Source organism: Heterodontus francisci, chromosome 7 (assembly GCF_036365525.1).
Source record: "Heterodontus francisci isolate sHetFra1 chromosome 7, sHetFra1.hap1, whole genome shotgun sequence".
NCBI lineage: Eukaryota > Metazoa > Chordata > Chondrichthyes > Heterodontiformes > Heterodontidae > Heterodontus > Heterodontus francisci.
In genome coordinates, this window is record NC_090377.1 from 71,442,410 (window position 1) to 71,458,700 (window position 16,291).

Consider the following 16,291-nt stretch of genomic DNA (forward strand, 5'->3'; position numbering starts at 1 on the left):
TCTTCCTTTTTCCCCACCCAAGGATTCTCCCCCACTGTGGTTGACAGGGCCCTCAACCGAGTCCGGCCCATTTCCCGCACCTTTACCCTCACTCCTTCCCCTCCCTCCCAGAACAACAACAGGGTTCCCCTTGTCCTCACTTTCCACCCCACCAGCCTCCACATCCAAAGGATCATCCTCTGCTATTTCTGCCACGTCCAGCATGATGCCACTACCAAACGCATCTTCCCCTCCCCTCCCGTCAACATTCCGAAGGGATCATTCCCTCCGCGACACCCTGGTCCGCTCCTCCATTACCCCCAGCACCTCGTCCCCTTCCCATGGCACCTTCCCATGCAATCACAGCAGGTGTTATAGCTGCCCATTCACCTCCTCTCTCCTCACTATCCAAAGTCCCAAACACTCCTTTCAGGTGAAGCAGTGATTTACTTGTACTTCTTTCAATGTAGTATACTGTATTCCCTGCTCACAATGTGGTCTCCTCTACATTGGGGAGATCAAACGCAGATTGGGTGACCGCTTTGTAGAACACCTCTGCTCAGTCTGAAAGCATGACCCTGAGCTTCCGGTTGCTGGCCATTTCAACACACACCCTTGCACGCATGCCTACATATCTACCCTGGGATTGCTGCAGTGTTCCAGTGAACATCAACGCAAGCTCGAGGAACAGCATCTCATTTCCCGAATAGGCACGCTACAGCGTGCCGGACTGAACACTGAGTTCAGTAATTTCAGAGCATGACTGGCCCCCTTTTTATTTTCAGCTATTTTTTCTTTGTTTATTTTGTTTCATTATTCATTTTTTAACCATGTGCCTACCCACTTTTTTTCGTCATGTTTGTGCTTTAGGTCTGGCTGTTCTATTTTTCTGTCAATTAACACCCTCTCTGCACTCACGCTTTGTCTTTCAACACACCATTAACATACTGGTTGCCTTTGCTCCATGACCTTCTGGTCAGTTATTCTGTGTGACCTTGTCCTATCAACACCTTCTCTTTGGTTATCTCTTGCCCCACCTCCACTTTATTTGCTTAAAACCTATTAGATTTCTAGCCTCTGCCAGTTCTGATGAAGGGTCACTGACCTGAAACATTAACTCTGCTTCTCTCTCCACAGATGCTGCCAGACCTGCTGAGTATTTCCAGCATTTCTTGTTTTTATTTCAGATTTCCAGCATCTGCAGTATTTTGCTTTTATATTAACTAAAATGTTACCTAAAATCAGCTAACGGAAGTCTCACTGAAGTGTCATGACCCAATCAAAATCAGACAAGAGGAAATTTCTTCAAAATTATTCCTTCATGGGATGTGGGTGTCGCGACATAGACCAGCCTTTGTTGACCATCCCAAATTGCCCTTGAGAAGGTGGTGGTGAGCCTTCTTGAATTGCTGCAGTCCTTGGGGTGTAGGTACACCAACAGTGCTGTTCGGAAGGGAGTTCCAGGATTTTGACCCAGTGAAGGAACAGTGATCTAATTCCAAGTCAGATGTGTGGCTTGGCGGGAACTTGCAGGTGGTGGTGTTCCCGTGCATCTGCTGTCCTTGTCCTTCTAGGTGGTAGAGGTCATGGGTTTGGAAGGTGCTGTCTAAGAAGCCTTGGTGCATTGTTGCACTGCATCTTGTAAACGGTACATATTGCTGCCACTGTTGGTTGGTGGTGGAGGGAGTGAATGGTGGATGGGGTGCCAGTCAAGCGGGATGCTTTGTCCTGGATGGCGTCGAGCTTCTTGAGTGTTGTTGGAGCTGTAGCCATCCAGGCAAGTGGAGAGTATTCCATCACACTCCTGACTTGTGCCTTGTAGATGGTGGACAGGCTTTGGCGGCTCAGAAGGCGAGTTACCCACCGCAGAATTCCTAGCCTCTGACCTGCTCTTGGAGCCACGGTATTTATATGGCTACTCCAGTTCAGTTTCTAGTCAATGGTGACCACAAGGATGTTGATAATGGGGGATTCAGCGACGGTAATGTAATTGAACCTCAAGGGTAGATGGTTAGATTCTCTCTTGTTTGAGATGGTCATTGCCTGGCACTTGTGTGGCGTGAATGTTACTTGCCACTTATCAGTCCAAGGCTGGATGTTGTCCAGGTCTTGCTGCATAGGGAGATGGGCTCCTTCGGTATCTGAGGAGTCGCAAATGGTGCAGAACATTGTGCAATCACAATGCCTCATTCGTTTCAACTGTAGGGAATTTGTGTGAAACTTGAAATATAGCAGTATCTGTTTTTGTGATGTAATATCATCCTATATTGAGTAGAACATTCAATGCCTTGAGCCTGTTCCATCATTCAGTGAGATCATGGCTGATTTGTAGCTTAACTCCAGGCACCTGCCTTGTCTTCGTATTCACAATTTTTGTTCAATTAAACAGAACCATTACATAACATAAAAACAGCGGCTTTTTCATAACTGTTGATTGCTCCATATTTTATACATAATTTTTCATTTATCTATAAAAAGCTTTTCATTCAATGGTAAAACTGTAAGAGATCTGCTATAATGGAATAATTTTTTGTCCATTTTATGTTTATCCGATTACTCTAGGGAGAAAGAGGATCATAGAAAACTGATGGTAAAGCTAATAAGTGAACAAATGAGGGAGAAAGCACAGGATGAAATGCACCACATTAACAAGGCTGCAGAAGAGTTAGAGGCTAAAAGAGAGATGGAAATGAAGAAAAAGGAAGAAAAAAGAATGGCAGATTTGAAGGCAATTGAAGAACACAGAATTATGATGGTAATGTACTTGTATGTTTTGCTGTTACAGGTTTTTACTTGTTTTTCATTTTCTGTAGTATCTCATCTGTCTCATTTTGAAGCGGGGGCAAAATTCAATTTGGGCAGGGGCCCAAAATGGGCAGTAGCAGATGGCCAAGTAAAATTAGGGATGGTGTATTATGAACGGCCAACACGCTTCTGTTATGCACCCCAACAGCCTTAACAAAACTCAAATGATTCCTTGTGACAGCCACATGGGACAGATAATTTGGCAGAGGATGGGGCATTGTGTATCTTAAGAATATAAAGAAACATGGAACAGAAAACAACTATTCTACAACCACAAGACCATTTATTCATTAGAAGAAATAATATTGTGATGTACAGGACCAGAAAAAAATGGTTCTGGCTGGCTGTAGAGCTCAAGAAGAGAATACACATTTCATTAGCCATAATGACTTTCTCACCAAATGCCTGTCCAGCTCCCTTTTTAAAATTACTGAGATTATCAGCATCTATTACTTTCTTGTGCAGTTCATTCCAAACATTCACCGTTCTCTGAACCGTCCATTCACCTTCCCTCGTCTGAGCTTCATTTCATGCCTATTCATTGTTGTTTTTGGGTCATGACAAACAGTTTCTGAGGGTTCAACTTATTTAAACCCTCATTCTCTACTGAGAGCAACAAAATTGTTCCAGGAAAACTTGAATTCATCAGTCCTGCTATTCAGAGTTGCAATTAATTTGTATTTAATGCACCTTCTGCTTGAAGCAAAAATGCTGAAAGATAAATAATCTATCTTTAATCAAAATGTACACTGATATGCTTGTCATGAGCTATTAACTTAACCACAAATATTTTAGGCCTTTTTCATTTCACAAATTTTGCAAGAATATTTTCAGGAATTTGAACATTGCATGTGAATATGAAAAAATAGAAACAAGTGGGTGCATAGTGGTGATATTTAAGTTAAAAATATAACTCATCAAAAACAATAGTTAATCAGATTTGTGATCTTTTATGAACCTATTTTGGTCGCATTCAGATAAAAGAGCGTGAGGAGAAGGAAAAAGAAGAAAAAATACAAGCAATTGAAGTTCTTCATGCCAAGATGGAAGCAGATTATATTCATCATGAAAAAGAAAGGAAAAAAAAACTGAAATCCCTCGGGGAGGGTGGGAGTGTGCAATCCTTCCTCATTGAACAAATGGTAAATTTTATGCTTCCTTGAAACTTTCTGTTTCTGTTTTTCTGAAGGTGGAGTTCATTATGGGGTACAGCTGTATCATAAGAATGTAAGAAACAGAAGCAGCAGTAGGCCATTCAGCCCTTCAAGCCCACTCCACCATTAAATGAGATCATGGCTGATCTACTTTAACACCATTTTCCTGCACGATCCTGTATCCCTTGATGTTTTTAATATGTAGCAATCTATTGATCTCAGTCTTGAACATACACAATGACTGAGCCTCCACAGTTCTCTGGGGCAGAGAATTCCAAAGATTCACCACCCTCTGAGTGAAGAAATTCCTCCTCATCCCAGTCCGAAATGGCTTGCCCCTTATTTGGAGAAGGTGTCCCCTGGTTCTGGACTCCCCAGCCAGGAGAAACATCCTTCCTGCATCAACCCTGTCGAGCCCTGTAAGAATTTTGTAATTTTGAATGAGATCACCTCTCATTCTTCTAAAGTCAAGACAATAAAGGCCCAATCTATTTAATCGTTCTCCATAGGGCAATCCCTCCATCCCAGGAATTAGTTTGCAGAACCTTTGTTGCACTCCCTCTATGGCAAGTATATCTTTCCTTAGGTAAGGAGAACAAAACTGCACACAATACTCCAGGTGTGGTCTCACTAAGGCTCTATATAATTGCAGTAAGACATCTTTACTCCGATACTCAAATCCTCTTTTAATGAAGGTCAACATACCATTTGCCTTCTTAATTACTTGCTGCACTTGCATGTTAGCTTTCAGTGACTCATGAACAAGGATACCCAAGTCCCTTTGAAATTCAACACTTGTCAGCCCATCAGAGCTGGTAGCCCTCCAGTTCTTTATTAAGTAGCTATTCTGCACAAAGGCACGAAATCCCAAAAAGAAAAGTCAGTCAATCATGGCTAACAAAGGAAGTTAAGGATTGTATAAGATTAAAAGAAAAGGCCTATAAAGTTGCCAGAAATCGTAGTAAACCTGAGGATTGGGAGGATTTTAGAATACAGCAAAGGAGGACCAAGAAACTGATAAAAGAAAGTTTAACTAGGAATGTAACTAAGAAAAAAACATAAAAACAGACTGTGAAAGCTTCTACAGGTACATAAAAAGGAAACATTTGGCTAAGACAAATGTGGGTCCATTACAGGCAGATTCAGGAGAATTTATAATGGGGAATAGAGAAATGGCAAAGAAGCTAAATGATTACTTTGTGTCTGACTTCACTGAGGAAGATACAAGAAATCTCCCAGAATTAGAGATCCAAGGGACGAGGGAGAACGAGGAATTCAAGGAAATTAGTATGACTAAGGCGGCTGTATTGGAGAAATTAATGGGGCTGAAGGTTGATAAATCCCCAGGACCTGATATTCTACATCCCAGAGTGTTGAAAGAGGTAGCGATGGAGATAGTAGTTGCATTGGTGATCATCTTCCAAAATTCTATAGATCTGGAGTGGTTCCTGCAGATTGGAAGGTAGGAAATGTCACCCCACTATTTAAGAAGGGAGGGAAGGAGAAAACAGGGAACTACAGACCTGTTAGTCTTACTAGGAGTAGTAGGGAAAATGCTAGAATCCATTCCAAAGGATGTGACAAATGGACACTTGGATAATAATCTGATTAGGCATAGTCAACATGGATTTATGAATGGGAGATCATGTTTGACGAACCTGTTGGAGTTTTTTGAGGATGTTACGAACAGAATTGATAAAGGGGAGTCGGTGGTCATTGTATACTTGGATTTTCAGAAGGCTTTTGATAAAGTCCCTCACAGGAGGTTGGTTAACAAAATTAAAGCACCTGGGATAGGAGGTAATATACTGGCATGGATTAAAGATTGGTTAGCAGGTAGAAAACAGAGTAGGAATGAATGGGTCATTCTCAGGGAGGCGGTGGCATAGTGGTATTTTCACTGGACTAATAACTCAGAGACCCAGGGTATTGCTCTGGGAACATGGTTCGAATCCCACCTCGGCAGAAGGTGGAACTTGAATTCAATTCATAAATCTGGAATTTAAAAAAAGCTAGTCTAATGATGGCCATGAAACCATTGTTGATTGTCATAAAAACCCATCTGGTTCACTGCTGTCCTTTAGGGAAGGAAATCTGCTGTCCTTACCTGGTCTGGCCTACATGTGACTCAAGACCCACCGCAACGTGGTTGACTCTTAAATGCCCTTGCAAGCCACTTAGTTGTATCTAACTGATAAAAAGTAGATAAGGAATGAAACCAGACGGACCACCTGGCATCAACCTAGGCACCGGAAACGACAATGGCAAACCCAGCCCTGTCAATCCTGCAAAGACCTCCTTACTAACATCTGGGGGCTTGTGCCAAAGTTGGGACAGTTATCCCACAGACTAGTCAAACAACAGCCTGACATAGTCATACTCACAGAATCATACCTTACAGACAATGTTCAGACACTGCCATCACCATCCCCGGTTATGTCCTGTCCCACCAGCAGGACAGACCCAGCAGAGGTGGCGGCACAGTGGTGTACAGTCGGGAGGGAATTGCCCTGGGAGTCCTCAACATTGCCTCCAGACCCCATGAAGTCTCATGGCATCAGGTCAAACGTGGGCAAGGAAACCTCCTGCTGATTACCATGTACCACACCCCGTGCTGTGGGCCATCAAAAGCAGCAGAATTGTACTGAACCACAATTTGTAACCTCATGGCCCGGCATATCCCCCCACGCTACCATTACCATCAAGCCGGGCGATCAACTCAGGTTCAATGAAGAGTGCACAGGGGCATGCCAGGAGCAGCACCAGGCATACCTCAAAATGGGGTGTCAACCTGGTGAAGCTACAACCCAGGACTACTTGGGTACCAAACAGCTCAAGCAGCATGCAATAGACAGAGCTAGGCGATCCCACAACCAACAGATCAGATCTAAGCTGGCAGTCCTGCCACATCCAGTCGTGAATGGTAGCGAACATTTAAACAACTAACTGGAGGAGGTGGCTCCACAAATATCCCCAGCCTCAATGATGGGGGAGCCCAGAACATCAGTGCAAAAGATAAAGCTGAAACATTTGCAACAATCCTCAGCCAGAAATGCCGAGTGGATGATCCATCGCTGCCTCCTCCTGAAGTCCCCAACATCATAGATGCCAGTCTTCAGCCAAGTCAATTCACTCCACACGATATCAAGAAACGACTGAAGGCACTGGATACTGACAACATTCCGGCAATAGATTAGATTAGATTAGATTAGAGATACAGCACTGAAACAGGCCCTTCGGCCCACCGAGTCTGTGCCGACCATCAACCACCCATTTATACTAATCCTACACTAATCCCATATTCCTACCAAACATCCCCACTTGTCCCTATATATTTCCCTACCACCTACCTATACTAGTGACAATTTATAATGGCCAATTTACCTATCAACCTGCAAGTCTTTTGGCTTGTGGGAGGAAACCGGAGCACCCGGAGAAAACCCACGCAGACACAGGGAGAACTTGCAAACTCCACACAGGCAGTACCTGGAATCGAACCCGGGCCCCTGGAGCTGTGAGGCTGCGGTGCTAACCACTGTGCCACTGTGCCGCCTAGTACTGAAGACCTGTGCTCCAGAATTTGCCACGCCCCTAGCCAAGCTGTTCCAGTACAGCTATAATACTAGCATCTACCCAGCAATGTGGAAAATTGCCCAGCTGTGTCCTGTACACAAAAAGCAGGACAAGTCCAACCCGGCCAATTACTACCTCATCAATCTACTCTTGATCATCAGTAAAGTGATGGAAGGTGTCGTCAACAGTACTATCAAGCAGCAATTGCTGAACAATAACTTGCTCAGTAACGCTCAGTTGGGTTCCGCCAGGGCCGCTCAGCTCCTAACCTCATTACAGCCTTGGTTCAAACTTGGACAAAAGAGCTGAACACAAGAGGTGAGGTGAGAGTGACTGCCCTTGACATCAAGACAGTATTTGACCGAGTATGTCATCAAGGAGCCCTAGCAAAACTGAAGTCAATGGGAAACAGGGGGAAAAACTCTCTGCTAGTTGGAGTCGTAACTAGCACAAAAGATGATGGTTGTGGTTGTTGGCGTTGGGTGGGGGGGTGGGGGGGGTCAATCATCTCAGGTCCAGGACATCACTGCAGGAGTTCCTCAGCGAGTGTCCTAAGCCCAACCATCTTCAGCTACTTCAGAAGTGGGGATATTTGCTGATGATTGCACAAGGGTCAGCACCATTCATGACTCCTCAGATACTGAAGCAGTCTGTGTAGCAATGCAGCAAGACCCAGACAGTACCCAGGCTTGGGCTGATGTGGCAAGTAACATTCAAGCCACACAAGTGCCAGGCAATGAGTATTTCAAACAAGAGAGAATCGAACCATCTCCCCTTGATATTCAATGGCATTACCATCGCTGAATCCCCCACTATCAACATCCTTGGGGTTACCATTGACCAGAAACTGAACTGGAGTAGCCTTCATAAATACTGTGACTACAAGAGCAGGTCAGAGGCTAGGAATCCTGCCATGAGTAACTCACCTCCTGACTCCCCAAAGCCTGTCCTCCATCTACAAGGCACAAGTCAAGAGTGTGATGGAACACTTGCCTGGATGGGTGCAGCTCCAACAACACTCAAGAAGCTCGACATCATCCAGGACAAAGCAGCCTGCTTGATTGGCACCCCACCCACAAATTCATTCCCTCCACCACCGGTGCACAGTGGCAGCAGTGTGTACCATCTACAAGATGCACTGCAGCAATGCACTAAGGCTCCTTAGACAGCATCTTCCAAACCCATGACCTATACCTCCTAGAAGGACAAGGGCAGCAGTTGCATGGGAACACCATCACCTGCAAGTTCTCCTCCAAGCCACACACCATCCTGACTTGGAACTATATCGCTGTTCCTTAACTGTCGCTGGGTCAAAATCCTGGAACTCCATTCCTAACAGCACTGTTGGTGTACCTACCCCACATGGACTTCAAGAAGGCAGCTCACCACCACCTTCTCAAGGGCAATTAGGAATGGGCAATAAATGGTGGCCTAGCCAGCGACGCCCACATCCCATGAATGAATAAAAAAAAGTTTGAATGCTGTTTCCGACTGACAGTTAGGGAGGATTTTTAACCAAACAAAACAGGCAGGTTTGCACCACATGGGGTTGGGGGCGGGGGTGCAATGTGAGGGTTAAAGTCTGAAAAAACAGAATCCCAACTCAAACCTGCCTCCAACCATTTACTTCAGGCTCTAACTGAGGCAGGAAGACAGATGGGTGACCAACACTCTCCAAGGAGGAGGGTTTACACTTTAAATATGATAATGAAGCTGCGAGCCGTGTATTGTCAAGTAGTAGCTGCCGGTGATATAATAATCCAAGTAACCTCTTGACACTAATGACAAATGCTGTCTTTATCTTATAATTTATTTATTTCTTTTTATTTAGAGATACAGCACTGAAACAGGCCCTTCGGCCCACCGGGTCTGTGCCGACCATCAACCACCCATTTATACTAATCCTACACTAATCCCATATTCCTACCACATCCCCACCTGTCCCTCTATTCCTCCACCACCTACCTATACTGGGGGCAATTTATAATGGCCAATTTACCTATTAACCTGCAAGTCTTTTGGTGGTGGGAGGAAACCGGAGTACCCGGCGAAAACCCACGCAGACACAGGGAGAACATGCAAACTCCACACAGGCAGTACCCAGAATTGAACCCGGGTCGCTGGAGCTGTGAGGCTATGAGCTGTGCGGTGCCAACCACTGCGCCACTGTGCTGCTCATGAGAGAAATAAAAACAAATAATTATTAGGAAATTGACTGTAGGAAATTAAATATCAAGTACTATTAATTTTTGTGATGGTCTAATTTTAAATGACAACGAATTGGATAGTTAACCCTAAAATTTAAACAATTATCAATGGAAATGCATAACTGACAACTAAACAAGCATGTGATAGTCATTATAAGCTTTTTAAAAACACAAATACTGGGAGTTTTAATGGGGATGGTTGTTATATTTTTGCAAATAATGAACATCCTGAGAGACAAGGAATACTTTACATTGATCACATAACCTAATGCTTCTGCTGTTAAAGATTGAGATTAGGTTAATTGCAAACTCATATTTAGATATATTGGCTCAGATGTTTTGCATTCTTATAATAAGGAGTGCATCTTCAACTTGGCAGGACTTCTATCAGCGACAGAGATGCACTCCTGCCAGTCACAGACATGCATTTCTGACCATGGTCAATCTTCAGCCATTAAAAGTATGTTGAGAGTGACAAACTTTGCCGGAAAAAATTCAATTCCGATAGAATTGATAGAATAAGTACACTGAAGATGTTTTAAAGAAACTGAAATGATCAGTTAACATGATTGCTCCATAGCTGCTTGAAATGGAATAATACTTGCTGCTTAGTTTTTATTTTTCTCTTGTTTACATAATTGACAATTTATACACTCTATTTAACAAACCAAAATAAGGTCAAGAGGCCCCTGTCAAGTCTTAAAAAGCTTGATTTTTCTCTACCTGTTTCCAGGCTGAAAAAAAAGCTATGGCTTTACGTAATCGTGCTGCTGAGCTGGAACATGAACAAAAAAATGCAGCTCTCTTTGAAATCGAAAAGACGGAATTTGAAAAGTATGCACAGGAAGTTATTGATGCAGCTGCAAAAAAAGGCAGAAATATCTATCCACTTCTTAAGGCTGCTCACCAAGGCATTGGTGGAGGACGTGGTCCTGTATTTACTGAAAAAGGTGGAATTAGACCTAGTTACCAGGTCAAAGACACCTCTGGAGTTCAACTTCCAAATTATAAACGCAGTATGACTGAGGCAATTAAGAACATACACGATAAATGTGATATCCAGAGATCCAAGAAATCGCTAGGTTTTATATGGTAAAAGCTTTGGAAATTATTAATGTACAAATTGATTTTCATTTCTACAAATATTTTACATTGAAAACTACAACTAATCTTTCTGTATGATCATCTGCACATAGGCAACCATGTACTGTCTAGATTTAATCTAATTATTCTATTGCATGTATTTGAAACTAACAATGTTTGAGTAACCATTCAAGTAGTGTGTTTCACAGAGAGATTTAAGCAAAATATCAAACAATGAATGATTAATAAAACTCAATCTGAAACATTTAATTCTCTGTCAGTACAAATAAATTCTGGACTATAATAACAAAATTATTGACGAAGTACTAGAATATATGTTAATATTGAATGGAATAATGACCAGGATTTTGTAAGGCCCCCTGAGACGGGATCAGAGGCCGGTGGGGGGGTGTGGGCACGGAGTATCGCGACAGGTGGCGGGGGGGCCATTGCTTACCCATTGCCAAGTGATTTTCCAGTGGATGGTTTAGGCCGACGGCCTTCCCGCCCAGAGGCCAGTTGAAGCCCTTAAGTGGCCTATTAATGGCCTCTTCCCACCACCACTGGGATCTGACCATCGACAGGGGGCGAACTCCACCGCGCGGGGATGATGCATTACAACGAGGCGCTCTCACTGTGGGTTTGCGGGGGGTGTGGGGTCCCTCCTTTGTGGATAATTAGTGGCCCACTGAGGACCTCTACCAGGAACATCTTTACCCCGCGGACTGCACAACCCCCACCAACCACCTCTCCCCTGAGCATTCGGGACTGATCCCGGCAACACTACCTCACCTATCTCTGGTCCGGTGTTCCAGCACTGGGGCTGGGTCAGAGTCCTCTGCAGTACCAGCAGTGACCACCATTCCCAGTGGCACTGCCGATACTGCTGAGCTGCCAGCCTTCTTATTGGCCAATAGCTCCATCGTAAAGGGACAGGGAGCCTAGTTCCTGAAACTTTGATTTAAAAAGACCGGATGATCGCTCAGGGTGGTGGGCGGGGTTGGGGGAGGGCACGAAAAGGCAGAGGCAAGGTTCCCACACCTTAACAGCCCAGTGCCGGGAGTTCCGCCCCCAGTACAAAGTATAGCCCAGTAAGTCAGAAACAAGATTAAAGTTTGATGCTCATCAGATATCATTCTTACATCTGTATATACAATAATAGGGCCAATAGTGTAATTCATTTTGTCAAGAATACCCTATATGCCAAATGAGAAATATTAAGTCATCGGTTGGAAACTTACATTAGACTTTTAATGGAGAAAATCTTATTAACTTTAAAATAACTGACAACCTAGATGGCCACTGCAATTTGCATCTAAAACACCTTTGTACATTACAAGGCCCCAACTGGAGCCAGAGGTCTAACAATAAGCCCAGCCAGAACAATGCTTTGGCTAACTCTGTAGATTATACAGATCATCCTCGTTAGCAGGACATTCAAAGCCATATTGAGGCATTCATAAGTGGAGAGGTCCCTCCAGGCGTAAACACTGACAACACCAACTGAGAGTGCTTTTGGGTTTTAGACTTTGGACCTCATTAAAACCAAAGGGGATTGAGAGAACCGTGTGACCATTTGTCCATGGTTTAGTTGCACTCAGACAGAGATAAGCAATAATTGATGTCCAGCAGCAAAGAAAGCTGTGTGTCTCCCTTTCTCCCTCACTCTCTCTCTCCAGAAAACATCAACTTTGAAAACCGTCTACGATTGTGGACCCTCCAAGTCTACAGACTGCTACAGCCAGAGACCAGGGGAAGAGAACCACCTACCAGCCTGTCTTCAAGAAAACCCTGAGCAAACCAGGCCAACCACAAAATGCACTTTGACCAACCAACAACTTCAAGAGTACAACTCCAGCCAGACAGCCACCGAATCACCCAACCTCAAACTGTGTATTTAACTTTTATTTATTCTGGACTTTAATCCAACCAAAAACCTACTTTCCACTTTATAATCTATTTTTGTGTGTGAGATTCTCATATGAATGTGTAACTATTTTTTATTAATTTTAAATCGGGGGTTAGATTGTTAAGTATAATAAACTTACCCTCTTGTTTTCTTGAGTTTAAACATGTCCGATTGGTTCTTTCAAGATCACAGTAAAGGCAAAAAGTACAACACTCAGAGGTGGTAAGGACAACCGCTGTTTAAAAGGAATAAACCCTTTTGCGGTCAGATAAGAGGAAGGGCAAGAGGGGAACCTGAGACTCCCACCTCACCTGGCCAGAACAGAAATTTGGGGGTTCATCTGGGCCATAACCCGATAGATGAGAAATTGGAAGTGGGAAACCAAATTGATCCCTAGTAAAAAAAAATTTAAACTTCAATACAGGTTTTTTATTTTTATTTAGAGATACAGCAGTGAAACAGGCCCTTCGGCCCACCGAGTCTGTGCCAACCAACAACCACCCATTTATACTAATCCTACATTAATCCCATATTCCTACCACATCCCCACCTTCCCTCAATTACCCTACCACCTACCTATACTAGGGGCAATTTATAATGGCCAATTTACCTACCAACCTGCAAGTCTTTGGCTGTGGGAGGAAACCGGAGCACCCGGCGGAAACCCAAGCGGTTCACAGGGAGAACATGCAAACTCCACACAGGCAGTACCCAGAATTGAACCCGGGTCACTGGAGCTGTGAGCTGCTCCACAGTGGTTTTTGTGGTTTTCACTGCTAGAATACTAACATGTCCACATTCAAGGCCAGTATCTCCCTAAACCAGAATGAAGTAACGTGGAACAGGTTAAATGCCCTATCTATTGAAGAGTTGAGTAATGTAGCTGGGCAGTTAGCGATTACTCTCCATTTGAAAGCTGGGAAATCCAAAATCCCAAGACTTGTGGCCAACCATTTTTCACTTGAACCTGAAGATTCAGAAACAGGGTTAGAGTCAGAAACATACAGGGTAATGTTAGCAAAAATACAATTTGAACAGAGGAGACTCAACTTAGACTTCTAGAGACAGAAAGAGCAGAGAGATTGTCAGGAAAGGGAAAAGAGCTTTCCAAAGGGAGTTAAGGCAACTAGAGAGGGAACTACCCCTAGCTCAGGGCCATGTGCTGAGCTCTTAAAAGTTCTCCCAGTTGATTCCAAAGTTCAATGAGAGGGATATGGAAGCACTTTTCGTCACTTTTGAAAAGATTGCAAGACAGCTGAAATGGCCATCAGATTATGAGATGACTAAAAATGCTATCCTAGGGGCATATGAACTAGTACCGCCAGAAATTCTGAACCCTCCGAAAGCAGCCTGACCAAACTTACCTCGAGTTTAAAAGAGTTAAGTAGCTTGCTTTTGACCAATGGATAAGGGCACTAAAGGTACAGCACACATGAAAACCTCAGAGGGGTGATCCTTCTCGAGGAATTTAAAAACTCACTTCCCCTTTCTATTAAAACCCACGTTGAGGAACAAAAGGTTCAAAGGGCCAGGCAAGCTGCAATTCCAGCTGATGTATTTACTCTTGTACACAAGTCCTTACCCCAAGGGAAATCCTTCCTTAGTCACCCCCACAACCCCAATAAGCATAAATGGTGAGAGGGTGATAGGAGCCTGAGCAGCCCTTGGCAAGAAAGAAAAGCTGGACACACAGGGGACTCTCCTCAAGCCAAAAAAGACAATACTGAGAGGAGGAGAGAGAGACCCAAAGACCTGTGTGTTTGCACTGTAATAAGGCAGGGTACCTCTGAGCTGATTGCTGGAAATTACGGGGAAAAACTGTAGGATTAATCAGGGCACACCAGACCAGTGCAGGAGAGGGGCCCTGATGGAAAGCAAACAAGAGCAGGCTGTGGCTTTAACTGCGGCAGTACGACCCAGTAAACCTACTGCTGAGAGTGTGGGAAAATTTAACAAAATCCCTGAAGGTTACCAGCATTTTGTATCCCAAGTTTCAGGACTGGTAACTGTGCAGATTGTCCCTAGTTTACCTGTGGATGGGGTCGACCTTTTCATGGGTAATGATCTGATGGTGGCAAAGATAGCAGCCTCCACAGTGATTTTAGAGAGACCGAAAGAGGTCAGGGAGACAGAACGCTTGCAGAAGATGGTCCCAGCATGTCCCTGATGGTGTGATGAGTCGGACCATGGCCAAACCATCTCCCTCAGAGGAAGCTGAACTGGCACTGCAGACAGAAGACACTACTGTCTGGTTATGTCACTTCTTTAGAAGTTAGAAGACCCAAAGGATGGGGTAGATAGATCTTCCCTAGTTGAGGCTCAGCAAGCCGACCCAGTATTAAGGAAGTTAGCAAAGACTGCCCAAACTGAAACGGAAGCAGAGGGAGTCCCTGACTGTTACTATTTAAAGGATGAGGTGCTGATGAGAAAGTGGAGACCTCCTCACAGACTTGCAGACAAAGAGTGGATAATGGTTCACCAGATAGTGGTGCTGCCGAGGTACCGTAAATAAATACTAAGAATGGCCCACGACCTTCCAATGGTTGGACATGTCGGTGTACAAAAAAACCCAAGCCCCCAAACAACAGCATTTTGACTGGCCAAAACTGTACAAAGATGTGGTGAAGTTCTGTAAAACTTGCCATACATGCCAGATTGTGGGGAAGCCCCAACCTGCAATAAAACCTACAGCCCTAATTCCCATACCGGGTTTTGGGGGACCCCTCAGCAGAGTGCTGGTGGATTGTGTGGGACCTTTACCAAAAACAAAAGGGGACAGACAAGCACAGGTCAGTCACTTCGGGAGGAAGGGGACGAAAGGACAGTGAGGACAGGTTAAAGGATGGCCGGGAGGCTTCCCAACTGGAAACCCCTACTGTCCAGTTAGCCAACCATGAAATGTTGGAAAAATTAGACCTCACACTCTCCTATGCAAATGCAGGCCAAAGAGGAATCCTACCAAGGCTGCAAACAGCATTTACAGAAACCTGCAGGGACAAGGAAAGTTCCCAAAAAGGCAAATCAACAGTGAAGGTGATGCCTCACCTAGTCGAAGTGTCACAGGGGAGTCTAGTGAAAGCTGGACAGACACCTGTGAGCAGGAAGGCCCCAGAGGACATGGGGCAATTAGCAAAGAGACCCTCCCCACAGTAAAGGGAAAAGAGAAAGAAAAATGCCCTAAAAATAAACAGCACTTGTGTGACTCACCAGAAAACTAAAAGCAAGGTCAGTGTGGATCTACCCACTGAACAACCCAATGATCAGGTCCCAAACCCAAAGTTAATCAAACCCAGCAATTTCAATTCAGAATTCCACAAGGACAAGGGCCCAGAGGAAATCTTAGACACCTCACAGGGGCTAAAAAACAATTTATTACCCACTGCCACTATAGGGAGAAAAATTATCAAGGTGCTGGTACCTGAATGGTTAAAGCCACGTGTAGCAGAAACCACAGTAGAGGGGTTAAAGATTGTACGTACAGGAAAACTTGCCTTAAGCAATAATGGAAATTTGCAGACCCCAAGCTTCACCAACAACCACATGTTTATTGAGATACACATCCCCAATGTATGACAAATTGA

General features: G+C 44.2%; 1 protein-coding gene across 3 annotated transcripts in view; it reads left to right on the top strand.

Annotated features, from left to right (window-relative positions):
- cfap210 (cilia and flagella associated protein 210) overlaps window positions 1–12,815 on the top strand; it is a 113,935-nt gene extending 101,120 nt beyond the window's left edge. For 2 of the 3 annotated variants that reach the window (XM_068034561.1, XM_068034563.1), the window contains 3 exons: window positions 2,542–2,734; window positions 3,762–3,926; window positions 10,452–12,815. In XM_068034561.1, the coding sequence (XP_067890662.1) occupies window positions 2,542–2,734; window positions 3,762–3,926; window positions 10,452–10,814 (721 nt within the window). In that variant the 3' untranslated portion in view covers window positions 10,815–12,815. The remainder of the gene's footprint in view (window positions 1–2,541; window positions 2,735–3,761; window positions 3,927–10,451) is intronic. The other variant, XM_068034562.1, reaches the window with a different exon arrangement.
- The last annotated feature ends 3,476 nt before the right edge of the window (window positions 12,816–16,291 follow it).